The following is a 15,815-nucleotide window of genomic DNA, read 5'->3' as shown; positions in this document are numbered from 1 at the left end:
AAAATCAGAATGTATAAGAAGCTACTCAATGTGTAAACTACTTGAACATAGTTTATAAAACAATTTAATTTACCAGGAGGAGGTTTATTTACAACATAGAATATGACTTTTTAACCTTTAGGCACTTCACTTCCAGGTAGAGTATATCATTATGTATATTCTATCTCAGAGCCCAAGAGAAAAAGTTCTAGTCAATTCACAATCTTCACAAACAAAATTTGAGATCTCTAGGAATGATTATTGAAAACTTACTAGAATGTTGGTAATGAACTATCCCCAGATCAATAGGAAAAAAGGCATAATTTCAGTGACCATGCATATGTTTTTAGTTAAGTATGATTAAATTTATTGAAGTTTTTTTAAATTGACATCAGCTTGTACAGTTTTATGGGGGGTACAGTGTTATATTCTAACACATGTATACCAGTTAAATGGATCAAGTCATGTAATTAATAGTTCCATCTCCTTATTTCTTTATGTTTGGAGCCTTTGAGCTCCTTTTAGTTCTTTGTAAAATGTGCAGTACATTACTGTGAACTATACTCATCCCAAAGAGTAGTTTTAAAAACAACTTTTGTGTATTTACATGAAGGATTTATTACTTAATGTTTATATAAACACTTTAAGAAGTTTGTGTTTTTCTTCAAATATTTTAAAAACTTATTTCAAGTAGTTTTTATGGATGGCTTTGGATGTAAATTCTAAACATATAGCCAACCCATAATTTAATCAGCTTTTTCTTTTCCTAGGAAAAATCAAAGGCACTAAAGTAATTTATAAGTCATTGTTCTTAAATTTTCATATATGATGAGTTGGGAATAATTTATGAAATTTTTGGAAGGTTTATTTTATTTGAAAGGGTTACTGAGAGGCAGAGAGAGAGAGAGATAGGGAGAGAGAGATAGATCTTCCATCCAGTGGTTCACTCACCAAATAGCCACAATGGCCAGGGCTAGACCTGGACAAAGCTAAGAGTCAGGAGCTCCATCTGGGTACCTAGCATGGGCTATCTTCCCAGGCACATTAGTAGGGAGCTGGATCAGAAGTGGAGCAGCCAGGACTTGAACTGGAACTCATAAAGGATGTGAGTGCTTCAGGTGGCTGATTTACCTGCTATGCCATAGCACTGGCCCCTATGAAATCTTAAATGTCTAGCAGATACATTCTGCAATGGTATATACTATTTTTGATGCTACCATAAATTGAATTTTGCTGTTAGCCAGGAAGATTTCAGATCTTGACAGGATTCTGGCTTATCCCACAATTCAGCAACTGCATTGTGTCAGGCCTAACCTGAGGCACCTGGTTTACTCAGGTTGAACTAGGCTCAGAAGCCCTCCTTTTTAGTCACTTCTTACCCTGGTTTGTCTCAGATACAGCCTCAGAGGCTCATTCTGCCTCAGAAATAGCTTTGAACACTCTTGCACTGAGGGAGTGCTTTAATTTATCCCCAACCAAGTGACAAAGAACTTTAAACTCCAATAGTTTATTAATGATTAATCTAACAACCTTTGAAATAGGAAACGTTATGAGTAGATTTTCTTTGGGATAGTAAGTTAAAACCATTCTAGAACTAAATACCATTGTGGAAAAGAAATTTTTATTTATCCTTCATCACATACTTTCACTCTTGATACTTTTTGGAACATGTAGTCTTACATTTATGGGGTTTCATAATAAGTTACCTGATATTTTTGCCTCGTTGCTTGAGGGTAAAAAACAATTACAGTAATTACAAGAGAAATAAATGAGAAAAATGTAGATGATCTATAAAGCAGTTTATCACAGATAAACAAAGCCTTTAAAAAGCAGTCTCAGTTGCTTGAAATGCATCAGATGGCTGTTATCTGAAATGAATGTAAGTACTTTGCATCTGGGCCAAAAGCCAAAGAAAGCAAAGTAAAAGAAAATTAGAGAAAGAATTTGAAAGGCTTTAATTGTGCTTTAACTCTCTTGTTGATATCTAAAGAGTATTTTTAAAAGAGAATTAGGGTAGAATGTGCTAAAGAATATTTATTGAAATAGTTGTGAATTACATGTTAGGCAATGATTTGTGACAGATGGAATTTGTATAATGACTCTTGTAATTTATGTCATCCTCTGATCTCTTAGAAATTTAATAGAGCAGGCAATAATGAAAACTTAACATCTGGTGATTTTTGAAAAAGTGGTATCTTCCAGTGAAACAACACATTGGTAATATGTGGAAACTATATTTGAAGTAGTGCCTCTGAGATGATGTTCTTCAGTGTTAAAGCAGCTCAATTACTTTTCATTCTTATAGTCTCAAATATATCAGGCTGAGTCTAACATACAGCAGGCTGTTGGAAAAAAGAAAATTAGTTATATATTAAAGAATGTGTTTCAGCCTGGCTGTAGAAGTCATGTTAATACTAGAATTCAAATTCCCTGGTGATATCATTTTGATAGTTTAGCAAAAAGGATGGCTACTTTTGGTAGAGATGCATGTTCTAAAGTTAGGTGGTTGAATCTTTTAGTAGTAAATTGTAGCATATTAAAACTTTTTCTAATTATAAAAATAACATGCTCAATGTGAACATTTTAGAAAACAGAAAAGTACTTTTTAAAACCACCAGATATCCAAACACCCCACAATAATTATATAACTTATGCAGGTATGATTCCACATCATGCTTTTTTCCCCCCATATAAAGACATCTTACCATTAAAAGTTTTTTATAAACATTATAAAATTCTTTCCTGAGGTTATACCATAATTCATTTCCATCCCCCACCTTTTATTTCATACTATCTAAGATGACAATAGGAAGAAAATATTTATATATAATTTTTACCCCCACTTCTTGTGTGTGTGTGGTGTGTGTATTCATTCCTTTGTTCTGAGTATAGATAGGAAGAGGGTTTTTCTTTTTATAGGTACCTATATATGAGGATAGGAAATGAGTGTGGAACAGAGGTCAACAGTTTTTGTAGAAGTCCAGATATTTTTGGCTTTGTGGGCTGGAAAATCTATTGCAACTACTCACTTCTGCCATTGTAAACTGAAAGTTGCTATAGACAGAATGTAAATGAATGAACATGGTTGTGTTCTAATGGAATGTTATTGATGGAATAATTATATACTATTTAATTTTTCTATAATTTCACATATCACAAACTATTACTCTTTTGTTTTTTTCTGTCAACTATAAAAATACAAAATCAACTCAGCTTGTGGGCCATATAAAAACAAGCTGGATTTGGCCCACAAGCCAGTGTGCTGCCCCAGGTGTAGAATATTAGCATTCCTATTTTTTTCATTAAGTCTAACTATATAATACAATTTTTGACTGAGCATATCCCTTTTTAATGTAAGTAACAAGGATTTTTTTTTCCTGAGATTGAAAATCTTTTAAAGAAGGATTTATTTATTTGAAAGGCAGAGAGAGAGAGAGAAAGTGAGGGAAGAGGGAGGGAGGAAGGGAGGGGGAGGGAGGGAGGGAGAGGGATCGTCTATTTGATTGTTCACTCCCCAAAGGGCCACAATGGCTGGGGCTGGGCCAGGTCAAAGCCAGCAGCCTGGAGCTTCTTCTGGGTCTCCCATGTGGATGCAGGGGCCCAAGCACTTGTGCCATCCTCTGCTTTCCCAGGACATTAGTAGGGAGCTGAATCAGAAGTGGAACAGCCTGGCTTTTCAAACCAACATCCATATGGGATGCCGGCACTGCAGGAGGTAGCTTTATCCACTATACCACAGCACTGGCCCTGAAAATCTGTTTTAAAAATACCTTCTGAAAAGGTACTTTGAAAGTAACACATTTTCACTTTTTTTTGGCTTATATATTTAATTCTGAGAATCTAAAGAAAATACACTTGAAACAAGAGTATTCTTAATGCAAGGCTTCAGAAATTGTACCGTTAAATTTTCTCTCATTCCAGGTGGAGACATACTGCGCCTTGAGACACTTTTAGAATGGTGGAGAGAAAAGAATGGTTCCTTCTGTTCTCGTCTAATTATCATTTTAGACAGTGAGAATTCAACCCCTTGGGTGAAAGAAGTGAGAAAAATTAATGACCAGTATATTGCAGTACAAGGAGCAGAGTTGACAAAGACCATAGATATTGAAGAAGCTGACCCACCACAGCTGGGCGACTTTACAAAAGACTGGGTGGAATACAACTGTAACTCTAGTAATAGCATTTGCTGGACGGAAAAGGGCCGCACTGTAAAAGCAGTATATGGTGTGTCCAAACGGTGGAGCGACTACACTCTGCATTTGCCAACAGGAAGCGATGTGGCCAAGCACTGGATGCTACACTTTCCTCGCATTACATATCCACTGGTGCATTTAGCCAATTGGTTATGTGGTCTGAATCTCTTTTGGATCTGCAAAACTTGTTTTAGGTGCTTGAAAAGGTTAAAAATGAGGTGGTTTCTTCCTACGGTGCTGGACACAGGACAAGGTTTCAAACTTGTCAAATCTTAATTTGGACCCAAATGCAAGATGTGGCTGAGTTCATACTACCAATTATCACTAACTTGCCATTTTTTTTGTATGCTGTATTTTTTTTTTGTGGAAAATACCTTCCTATTTCTGTAGCTGCCCTCACTTTGTCTTTTCTCAAGTAATTATGGTATAGGTAAGGTGTTGGAATAAGCATTACTTTATATTAAAAGTAGGTTGGGAATCAAATGCTAACTCTGTAAATGCATAAGAGATGTTAAAAATAACTGCACTTTCAGGAATGTTTGCATATGCCTCTGATTAGAAAGAAAGCAGTCTTCTATACTCTGTAATGGCCAATGAAGAATTACTAATGCCTTATTTTCTAGGCTTAGGGAATGTAGACCAGAAAAACTGACTACTTTGTGAAAACTGTTAATTTACTTAGAGAGGATTCTTTTCTGTGAATGATAGCTTTGAGGTTTCAAAACCATTGGAAGGATGACACTCTTAGAAGAGGAAACTTATCCAGAATGAATGCAGATTTTACTTATACTCCATCACAGTCAAACGTCTTGCTTGTGACCTGTTAACCAGTGTATCTGGGAAGCCAAAATTATTTTTTTCAAATCAGAACATTCTTCATGTAGATAGCTCTAAGAGGTTAGATTCTATAAATTTTTCCTTCATGCATTGGGGGGGGGGGCTTTAAAAACTGCTAATTTAAAGAGTCTCAGGGTAACAATATTTTATTAAAGAACAGTATTTCCAGCCAGAAATTCCTCCCAAATAAATTGTCTTCCTTTTGAAAAAGTACTCATAAAAGAAATTTAGCAGTTTCTCACTGACTGAATGAGAAATATTCAGTAAAGTTTTTTATCTCTATAGTTGCTCTGCTGTGAAAATTATTTTTCAAATTCCCATTAATTGATAGACATTTTTTCTACTGAAGGTCAAAAGATAGGAAAAGGTCAGTTTTTTCTAGTGTACACGTAATGTATTATGTAAAAAAAAAGTATTCATACTGGCAATTTTAGTTCAGCATAATAGTGTGGTTGTAATTTTTAAACTTAATTCGGTGTTTTTTTGTCTCCTTTAGGCAGGCACTGATCAGGGTATCTCCTTAGTGGTAATTCATTTCATATTCCCTTCCAGTAATCCTTGCATTCCAAGTTGCCATCTTTGAGAAATAACAAGAAGGGAACAGAATTAAGTTGGGAGGTAATCTGGTCTTTGTTACTAAAATGCAGTGACTTCTCACCATTGAAGCCATTTTCCAACCTCAAAGGAAATAATGCCTCCACTATTTTCTACCTGGTGACTTTGCACACTGAGGTCTTAGTTAGGAAGAAGTCACTTAGTGTCAGGGAACTTGTATACCACTATCTATGCAGCATTGTTGCAGTCTGGTTATTTTTATGTATTGAATGTGATTTTCTTAATGCTTTGAATAAAATTTTGTTAAAAATTAGCTTTTCATTTAATGTGCAAATAACATTGATAGTTTAGTATATTAAAAGTGATAGTTATAAAAATGCTCATTTTTAAGAGTTCACATTTGGTGGCAGGTCGATTTTAAATTTTCACATATTCTGTTAAGTATTTATATTAGCATTACCCGAATGAAATGGTTTAATGTTTTATGACATGTTTATTCAGAAATAGTACAGTAGAAAAGCCAAATGTTAAAAATATGAGTTTATGGCTTCAAAACCCACTCAAACTTATGCTAAATAGAATCTTTTAAGTTTCTTGGCTAGGGATGAACAACTTTGCTTTAACTAAAGCAAATCTCTTCACTCTGAGAAAGACAAATAGTAAAGTATAGCCCCCATTCTTTATATAGTTTAAAATGGTACCAAAAATTACATTAGGTACACAAACTGATAGCCACAAAGCTAAGTTTTTGGTATGTATTTTCTGTTTTTCTTGCTTTTTTTCTTTCATTTGATATGAATTTTCTGTAAACATCTCTCCTCAAAAGGTCTTTGGGCTAAAAATCTGACTTAAGCCTACTTATTAACCAAAAAATGTACACTCTGATGAATTTTCCTACCAAAAAAACTGAGTGACTCTTCAGGATGGTTTCCTAAATTAAAGCTGCCGAGTTTAAAACATGAGTGTAGCAGAATGGAAAAGTAAGTATTGGTACAAGAAGTGTAAAGTAAATAGATACTTTTACCTAAAGATTAAAAAGCAGAGATGACAGTTGATGAAAATAATTAGCCATTGCCTCTTAATTTTATAAATTTAATTAGGAAGGAGTTTAAACTTAGAGTGAAATAAGCTATTTTAGGCAAAACTACCATTTTACTAAAAAGGAGGTGACATGGAAATGCTTTTTAAAATAATTTGACTTATTTCCATATATGATACCTGCTAAAATCACTAAAGTACCAGACCCTAAAAACATCTTTTGAAAAATCTATATATACCATTGAATATTAAACAAAGGAGGCAAGTTCTTTCTCTAAATTCAGTTATTATTTTATTTAAAACTCTTGTTTATTTTGATCTAAACTCTTCCTCCCTAGGAAATTGGCATTTGTCTTTCCATAGAATTCAACCTTGCTCTTAATAAATTCAAAATTCTATGGAAAAGTGATATGATATGATAGTGTTCTCATAAATGCTTTTAAAAAATACATTCTCAGTTAAAATGCATTTATATGTAATGCATTGGTAGGTCCATTTTTGTTTTCAGTAAAATCTATTTGTAATTGTTTTGTTTGTAACTTTTTGGCTTAAATATATTTGTTGTTTTGGGTACTACTTATTTATACATATTCTTTCATAAATAGGGCTTAGTCTCTAAGAAATATTCTGCTTTACTGTTCAACAGGTGATATGATAGTTAATATTATGTATGCCAAGGCAATGGTTTAACAATATAAGATATTTGACAGTAAACGATAAAAGGAGTTAGATCTGTCAGTACTTTTGCATGTCTTCTCTATTAGAAACTGCTAGACTGGTATCCCTTTAGGCAGAGCTCACAGAGTTAGACATTTCTGACAAGATTTCCTAGAAGAGTGCCTTACCCACAATAAGAGCTATTTAATAAATATTTTTGACTGAGTGAATGTATTTACAATGGTAAGAGAAATTGGAATCAAATTTTACTACATTTCCCCTACAATTTTATTTAAATGGATATTATTACAAGATCATTAAGAAAATAATTTAGCAAAAGGAAAACAAATTTCATATTTGTAGTTAAAAGACTGAGTGTTAAGATGAGGGAAGGAAAAACTTTTAAGACTGATTTGGATAGCTGACTTGTTTTGGGGCTGAGCCCATTTCCATCATGATTCTAATAATTTTTAATTTCCCCATTACTACATTTATACATTGGAGGCTTATTGCAAGTGGAAATTATTAAAGTCTTGACTGCTGAACAAAGGAATTTAGCTGTACATATTGGTGATGGCTAAATTGTGAAGTCAGAAAAATAGAGCTGTTAACATAATTGGGTTAAGTACAAGTTAGGGAAACTGCAAGTCTTTTTAGAGTATCCTCCCTTATTTACTAGTTGTAATACATTGAAATAAAATATTACTAAGATTTAAGCAGTAATTATTTAGAACCATTCTGATGGGATAATTTACATTTATATATTTTAGGAAATATTAGATTAGCAATGATTCAAAATTGAAATGTGAGCTAACCAGGTTTCTTTAAAATGTTGGGTGTTTAAAAACTAGTTGATTTTTTAAAAATTGATTAATCATCTTATGTGATATAACATTTTGTAAGTTTGAAATTAAAAAGAGGTAAGCAATTTCACTAAAACTTTTTATTTGAAAAACAGGTCTCCCCATCTATTGCCCAAATGCCTGAAACACCCAAGACTGGACCAGGCCAAAGCCAGGAGTCCTGAACTCATGGCAGGTGTCCCATGTGGATAACAGGAACCCACTTACTTGGGCATTTACCTGCCACCTCCCCGAGTGCACATTAGCAATAAACTGGAATCAAGAGTAGAGCTGACAGTTGAATCCAGGGAGACTGATAGGGGATGTAGGTGTCCCAAGTGGTGTCTTAACTGCTACTCCAAATGTCCACCCCAATTTTAGTGAAGTTTTGTTACTTCATCCAGACTTAGAAAATATTGATTTATCTGAAATCAAAAATCTCAGCAATGTACCAGGGATAAATGAGGAACATGGCGTATCTTCCTAGAGGTTGCCATCTGCTGGTTCACTTCCCCAATGGTCATGATGCCTGGGACCGGGCCAGGCCAAAGCCAGGAGCGTCTCCCACGTGGGTGCAGGACCCAAGCACGTGGACCATCCTCCACTGCTTTCCCAGGCACATTAGCATGGAGCTGGTTCAGAAGTGAAGCAGCTGGGACTTGATTCTCAGAGCACTCTTCATAGGATGTTGGCTCTAAAGGCAGCTTTACAATGCCAGTCTCTCCCTTTCTCCCAACACTAAATTTTTAATTCCATTTTTCCAGACATTTTGATGCTCCCGTGTACATCAGGACATCTAGTTGGTCATAATTTCAGTGTGGGAGAAAACGAAAAAGTCCAAGCAACTATGTTTAGGTAATTATACTCCATTATTCCTGGACAGGGGAAGGACCTGACACTGGGATATAGTATCCCAAGAGCTTAGCTGATGCAAAGGTTTAGAACCAAGAGGAGCAAAGGGCTAAGACTCAGGCTCTTGGAGAGAAACAGATATGAAAACCAAGCAAACCGCTCAGTTGATACCACTCGGAGTGACATGATCCAGTGCTGGGGTGACAGGACAAAGGCAGATGAGAGCAAATGAGAGGAAAGGCTTCCTCAAGTCACAAGAGCAAAGCAGAAATGCTGTGGATATATTTAAAAGGGTCCTGAAGTAGAGTAGCATAGAAGGAATGAGAAGTAATCAGGATTTATGAAGTGCAGTGAGATAACTAACATTTCCCACTATTTCTTTAAAGTATTTTTTGGCAGGTCTGATTCATTTTTATGGTCTGGATGAAAACTCAGGCTGTTCCATGGTTTTTTTTTTTTTTTTTTTTTTTTTTTCCCTAGTCATACTTTGAAGATACGGCCTCAATTTAAGAATGAGGATGATCATTTGCATGGAACTAGTAAATATTCCAACTTCATCAAAAATCTAACTACATCCAGCTGGGGCAGAGCACAGGGCCAGCCACTTCTTTCTTTACCCCTTGAGGAGTGAGGGGAGATGGAGGGGTGGTAGGAGAGGTGGTGAGGGCAGGCCCTCTGCATGTTGCTGACCTTTACAGCAAGAGGCTTCCCTGATGCTCCTCTTCCTGGGGAGCTCCCATCCTCCCATGTGTTTATTTGCCTGACTCCAGAGACTAAGAATTTATTTGATATCCCAAGCTTCTCTCTACTGAGGTCTGTTTTCTGTTCTCAGCCTTTGTGAGCATCCTGTAGCCATACACCAGCCCAGTGTTCAGGGGCCTCCTTTGGTCAGTGGGAAACCCTTTCACAACCTTTGCCCTAGCAAGTGGGGCCGTGCAGGCAGATCTGCAATTATGTCTACAGCTTGTTTCTTAGTATCTGGCCAGTCCTTAGGGTTCCTCAGGCAGGAGTCAACAGCAGCCCAGGATGCCTGCCCTGTTAGCCAGCTTTTTGTTACTTTAACCAAAATACCCAAAACGAGCTTCTTGGGAAGGAAAAGGTTCATTTCGGCTTATACTTTGGAGGTTCCCAGTTCAAGATCAGATGTCCCCTTTAGTCTGGCATCTGCTAGAGGCTGGCAGTGGAAGAACATTGCCACCCAGTGAAGTCATGAAACAGACACAGGAAGCTCGCCTGGTTTATAAAACCAACCATCTCTGCAGAACTACCTTCCAAGGGCATGCCCCCAATAATACCAAGACCTCTCACCAGGCCCACATACCAGAGGCCATAGTTAGATCAAATCTCCACCCTTACTCCATCCACTATTAACCTAAGACTTCAGGGTTTAAAAGTCTGCAAGAGTTTGGGGAGTCAAGTCCTGTTCATAATACTGGCCAACTGTAGGTCCATGACCAACCTCTCTGAGGAGCCAAATTAGAGCCCTTTCACTAGGATTTGAGGTGAGGCATAGCCCCCCCAACAAGTACCCCCTTCTCAGTTGCAACTACTTCCAGCACTGTAAGGACTCTCCAATGAGACCTTGAAATCTGCCTTTAAGAGCCAGCTTCCAAAGCCTTGATATCTTCTAGATGGGAGGGATTTAAGTCACATGACTTATTCTTGACCTTCTTCATGGGCATTTTTCTTCCTTGGCTGGATTCTCACTGTCGTCACAGTGATTTTAAACTGAGGGTCTCTAGGTTTAGATATCGTTTTCCACTAGCAATAACTCATTTTAAGTATAATGGGAAAAATTATACTAACAGCACCAGATTTAGGTAATATCACATTAAACAGAAAGGAAATCCTAACTATATTAAAATGTGTAAGAGCAGACCAGATACAGACACAGCATATTTTTGTAGGGGATGAATATTGTTCACCTGAACTATTTACATGGTAGCAAAATTAATTTAATCCAGTCTTAAGTAACCATATGAATCCATTATGAAGTAGAAAATACAATCATAAGTAAAATGGCAACAGCAATGTGGCTTATACTTTTTCCTATTTTCTGAAATTGGCTATAAACTTGTTTTAGTTTTTCATATCTCTGAAAATAAATTTTAATTTATTTCACTTTTACAACTCCTTTTTCCTCAGCCTTCCAAATGGTTTTGTGCTGCTCTTGGCTTCCTCCTCATTTTAATATATGTAAAACTATTTTGTGCTTTCCCAATTGTAGACACTGTATCTTATTTGCTAAGTTTGTAATGAGGGTATTACACTTCTGCTACTTCTCCACCTTTTAACTTGTTGCTTCAGTCTCTGGTAATTAACCAGAGTAATATCTCCATTTTATTTCATGCTTGATTCTCAGAGCTAACAATTACATTAGTATGACTCTATGAAGACTCTTCCTAGCATGGCACACCTCCTCTACTTTTTGTTTCCAATGGTATTCCCTCACTGAAACACTTAGCTATCTGAAATATTCATAATTCTTTTTGGTTTTAAAAATTTTATTTCAATTTTAAAATTTTTTATTTTTTTTAACTTTTATTTAATGAATATAAATTTCCAAAGTACAGCTTATGGATTACAGTGGCTTCCCCCCCATAACTTCCCTCTCACCCGCAACCCTCCCAACTCCCGTTCCCTCTCCCCTTCCATTCACATCAAGATTCATTTTCAATTCTCTTTATATACAGAAGATCAGTTTAGCATATATTAAGTAAGGATTTCAACAGTTTGCACCCACACAGAAACACAAAGTGAAAAATACTGTTTCAGTACTAGTTATAGTATTAAATCACAATGCACAGCACATTAAGGACAGAGATCCTACATGAGGAGTAAGTGCACAGTGACTCCTGTTGTTGACTTAACAATTTGACACTCTTGTTTATGGCATCAGTAATCACCCTAGGCTCTAGTCATGAGTTGCCAAGGCTATGGAAGCCTTTTCAGTTCACTGACTCTGATCATATTTAGACAAGGTCATAGTCAAAGTGGAAGTTCTCTCCTCCCTTCAGAGAAAGGTACCTCCTTCTTTGATGACCTGTTCTTTCCACTGGAATCTCACTCAGAGATATTTCATTTAGGTCATTTTTTTTTTTCTTTTGCCAGAGTGTCTTGGCTTTCCATGCCTGAAAGACTCTCATGGGCTTTTCAGCCGGATCCGCATGCCTTAAGGGCTGATTCTGAGGCCAGAGTGCTGTTTAGGACATCTGCCATTCTATGGGTCTGCTGTGTATCCCGCTTCCCATGTTGGATCGTTCTCTCCCTTTTTTATTCTATCAGTATTTTCAGACACTAGTCTTGTTTATGCGATCCCTTTGACTCTTAGTCCAATCATTATGATCAACTGTGATATAGTATATAGTATATAGAAAGTTGAAGGCATGGCCCCTTTTGCCAGTCACTGACAGTTGATTCTTGCCTTTCTGGGCTTTTTTAATTTTGTTTGGTATATACAAATTTATGATCTATCTGAAAATACCTCTTTACACTTGGCTGTTCAGAAATTCCATTGTAGGGGAGGTGTTGTGACACAATGGATTAAACTACTACTTGGGACTTTGGCATGCAGTATCAGAGTGCTGGTCAGGTCTTGGATATTCCACTTCTGATCCAACTCCCTGCTAATGTGCCTAGGAGGCAGAAGATGGCTTAAGAAATTATGTTCCTGCTGCACAAGTGAAACACCTGGAATAAATATTCCTGGCTTCTGTTTAGAGCTGGCTGTTGTAGCTGTTTGGAGAGTGAATCATCAGATGGAAGCAAGCAAGCAAGCCTCTCTCTCTCTTTAAAAACAAAACTCAATTATAATGGGTTGGGGGTATATTTTAGTCAAACTGAGCATTCCCCAGCAAGCAATTTCCATTTGAAGATTTGAATCTTTTTTTTTAAATCTAGGTCTTCCACAAGGATGGCAGGGGCCCAAACGGGCCATTTTTCACTGCTTTTTCCAGGCCATTAGCAGAGAACTGGATCAGAACTGGAGCAGCCAGGACTTGAACCAGTGCCCAAATGGGATGCCTATATCAGAAGTGGAGGCTTAACCGGCTTTGCCATAATGCCAACCCGGAAGACGTGAGTCTTCTTAGAGCTTTGAGAATTTTAAATTTTCTCTCCATTTTTTGTGAGCTCACGTTACTGATGTCCTACTACCAGAATGAACATTCTATATTCTATTTAATTGTTCTATACTTTGAAAGACTCCCTTGGGTTTATCTTCCAATACTTCTAACCATTCTACCCTCCCCTCACCTAACACATTTTTAATGCCTTTGTTGTTCTTTATAACTCCTTTTTCATGATGTGAATTGAGTATCTTTGATTTTTCTAAATTAGAGGTGGTCTACAGTTTTCTTTGTATTTCTGACCTTTCTTTGCTTCCTCTGGGATTTGCTGTCATTGTCATTCTGTTAGTTTCCCTTAGTCTCTCTTTTGTATTCCAGACTTTCCTGGAATGTCTGAAGACCTTTTGCTGCCTGTTCATGGTTAAGGAGGAGACAATTAAAAAGCTGGCTTAAATTTCTTTATTCAGGATACAAACTCTGAACTTCATGGCTTCATACTAAAATGAAAGTGTAGGAAGCCAATTTTTGTGTTGTGTATTGGGTGGATTTACTGTCAGGTATAAATACTATAATACCCTTTAGAAACTGTTTTTTGCTCCTGGGGATAAATGCCTGACTATAAGTACATGGGTAAAAGGGAGAAGCAAAATTGGTGAAGATGAAGGTCTCCAGTTATTAATTTCACAACTGTCAGCTGAACTTCTTAAGCCCTTCCCCAGTTCACCAGCAGTCTCTGACGCTAGAGACTCCCTGGGGCTGTGCTAGGCGGTCAGATGCTCCACCACAGACATCCATGTTCCTGCTGGGCTATGGCCTGCCCCTCTCTGCCACGCAAGTTCTTACTCTTCTATCCGCTTATGTCTTCCGGGAATGTATTGAAGTTTCTGGCCTGATGGCACATCCTTCCATCCCCTATGTCTTGGTGGTATAGTCACTTTATTCCTTTACTATTAATTTAATGCATATAAGAGAAGCTGCAAAAGCACATGTGTTCACTATCTTAAACTAAAAGCAATGTAATTTTCATTTAAAAAACATGGTGAAATTAACTTCAACCTCTGGTTAGGGCATAAAATGCTCCAGTGGAAACATTAGAAGAATTTGAGATAAAATATTCTCTTTAATGGAGTAACTGCAGAGTATATACACAAGCAAGTCTAGATGAGATAAGTTCTAGAGAGGGATGAGCCCTTCCTAAGTGAGCAGAAACGACAGCAGTTTCCACACTGGGGGCTTAATGCCTGCCTGAGTGATAAGGAGTGAGCCTTGGAACTGTCATGGACCAGGAGATTTTGCAGGAAGAAGAAACTGAGCTTTTAACAGCTTTTTGTACACCGACAAATTGAGTGTGTAAAGAGCATTAAGTTTTGGCCCCAAAATGCTCACGGAATGTTGGCAAGAAAGCAGTAGTGAGGAGGGCCTAATAAGCAAAGAGATTTCATGTTTTTATACATTCTCACAGTGCTTGAATTTTAGTATTTGAATTGCTAGAGCCCAAACCACATCACATTTGAACCAAGAATTTCTGAAACAAGCCCCAGCTCTCTTCCAGCTCAAACACTTGGCAACTAAAGTGTAAGGGAGCAGGGGCTGGGCTAACTGAATGTGAACTCGGTCTGATTAAAGCTGCAGCCCAGCTCCAGCTCATCTCAGCTTTAGGGGAAAAGTGAAGGGAAAGCCATATATTATAACAACCATTGGATGAAAACTTCTGGACACACACATGCACTCTCAAAATTACTCCCCACTGATTTTTAATGCTCAATACAGAATTACAAGATATAAGGAAGGAGAGGAATTGCAACCATTATCAGAAATAAGAGGCAGCAACATATTTGTATATAGTCACAAGCAAGATCATCTTTAAAGACTAGGTTGAGGAAATTATGAGTATAATAGGCAAAGATAAAGGAAAACTTTGGAACCAAATGAAAAATGTAGGACTGTTAAATATATAAAAATTTTGGAGATCAAAAATGGCAGAATAAAGTATAGCCACAATAACTACAGCTGCTATGGGCGGTGAAAAGAACAAAGGAAGGACATTTCCAGGAGAGGATCAGACTGATGGAAATTTTCAGTGAACAAGTGAAGAAACAATGAAGATTCCATGGGACAACAGGAGAAAAGACAGGCACTGCCGCAGCCAGCTGCACGGTGTTGTCAGCTGCTGCTGTGAACCACCATCACAACATGTCAAAGCAGAAAGAATTTGCTGTGTGCTCCACCTCTCAGTCTTAGCTGACTCAGCCTTGGAGCTTACTCTTTTGAACTGCCTAGCTTGGAGCATGGAAGCCACCTTGCTTGCTTTCCCATCCCCAACTCCTGCAGGACACCATACTTGGCAATGAAAAGCTGCATATTAAGCCTCTGTTCTGCTCCTACCAGCATCAGAATTAGAGTCAGGAGGAGATGCCATTCTCTTAGAAGTGAGAAGAGTCTGTGGCAACCCATGTCACTGTTGATATTGCCTGAGGGAGAACGTTGGGGACCACACTGAGTCTGGAGTGCTAATAGGGGGAGGGTGACTGCATAACCCCATGAAGTAAGCACACTGCCTACTTCCCATCCCTCCCACAGGGTTCCTGGTAACGAGCAGGGAAGAAGTGTCAACTTAAGAAGGTAAGTACAGGATGCTGTGGCATGCATGAGCACAACTAGGGGATCTTATCTGAAGGTAATTCTGTGGTCCCCGTGGAGTTTGAGATTCATTTGGAAACACAGAAGATCTTGAATAGCTAAAGAAATCTTATACAACAAAAACAAAGCCAGAGGCATCAGAATGCCACATTTCA

The 15,815-nt window shown here is 37.4% G+C and overlaps 1 protein-coding gene across 4 annotated transcripts in view; it reads left to right on the top strand.

Annotated features, from left to right (window-relative positions):
- The window catches only part of TMEM168 (transmembrane protein 168), a 45,883-nt gene extending 40,006 nt beyond the window's left edge, over window positions 1-5,877 (top strand). For all 4 annotated transcript variants that reach the window (XM_051848889.2, XM_051848890.2, XM_017342728.3 and 1 more), the window contains exon 5: window positions 3,901-5,877. In XM_051848889.2, the coding sequence (XP_051704849.1) occupies window positions 3,901-4,448 (548 nt within the window). In that variant the 3' untranslated portion in view covers window positions 4,449-5,877. The remainder of the gene's footprint in view (window positions 1-3,900) is intronic.
- The last annotated feature ends 9,938 nt before the right edge of the window (window positions 5,878-15,815 follow it).

This window comes from Oryctolagus cuniculus, chromosome 3 (assembly GCF_964237555.1).
Source record: "Oryctolagus cuniculus chromosome 3, mOryCun1.1, whole genome shotgun sequence".
Classification (NCBI taxonomy): domain Eukaryota; kingdom Metazoa; phylum Chordata; class Mammalia; order Lagomorpha; family Leporidae; genus Oryctolagus; species Oryctolagus cuniculus.
Note: the sequence above shows the minus strand (reverse complement) of the source record. Positions and strands in the feature narration are given on the sequence as shown.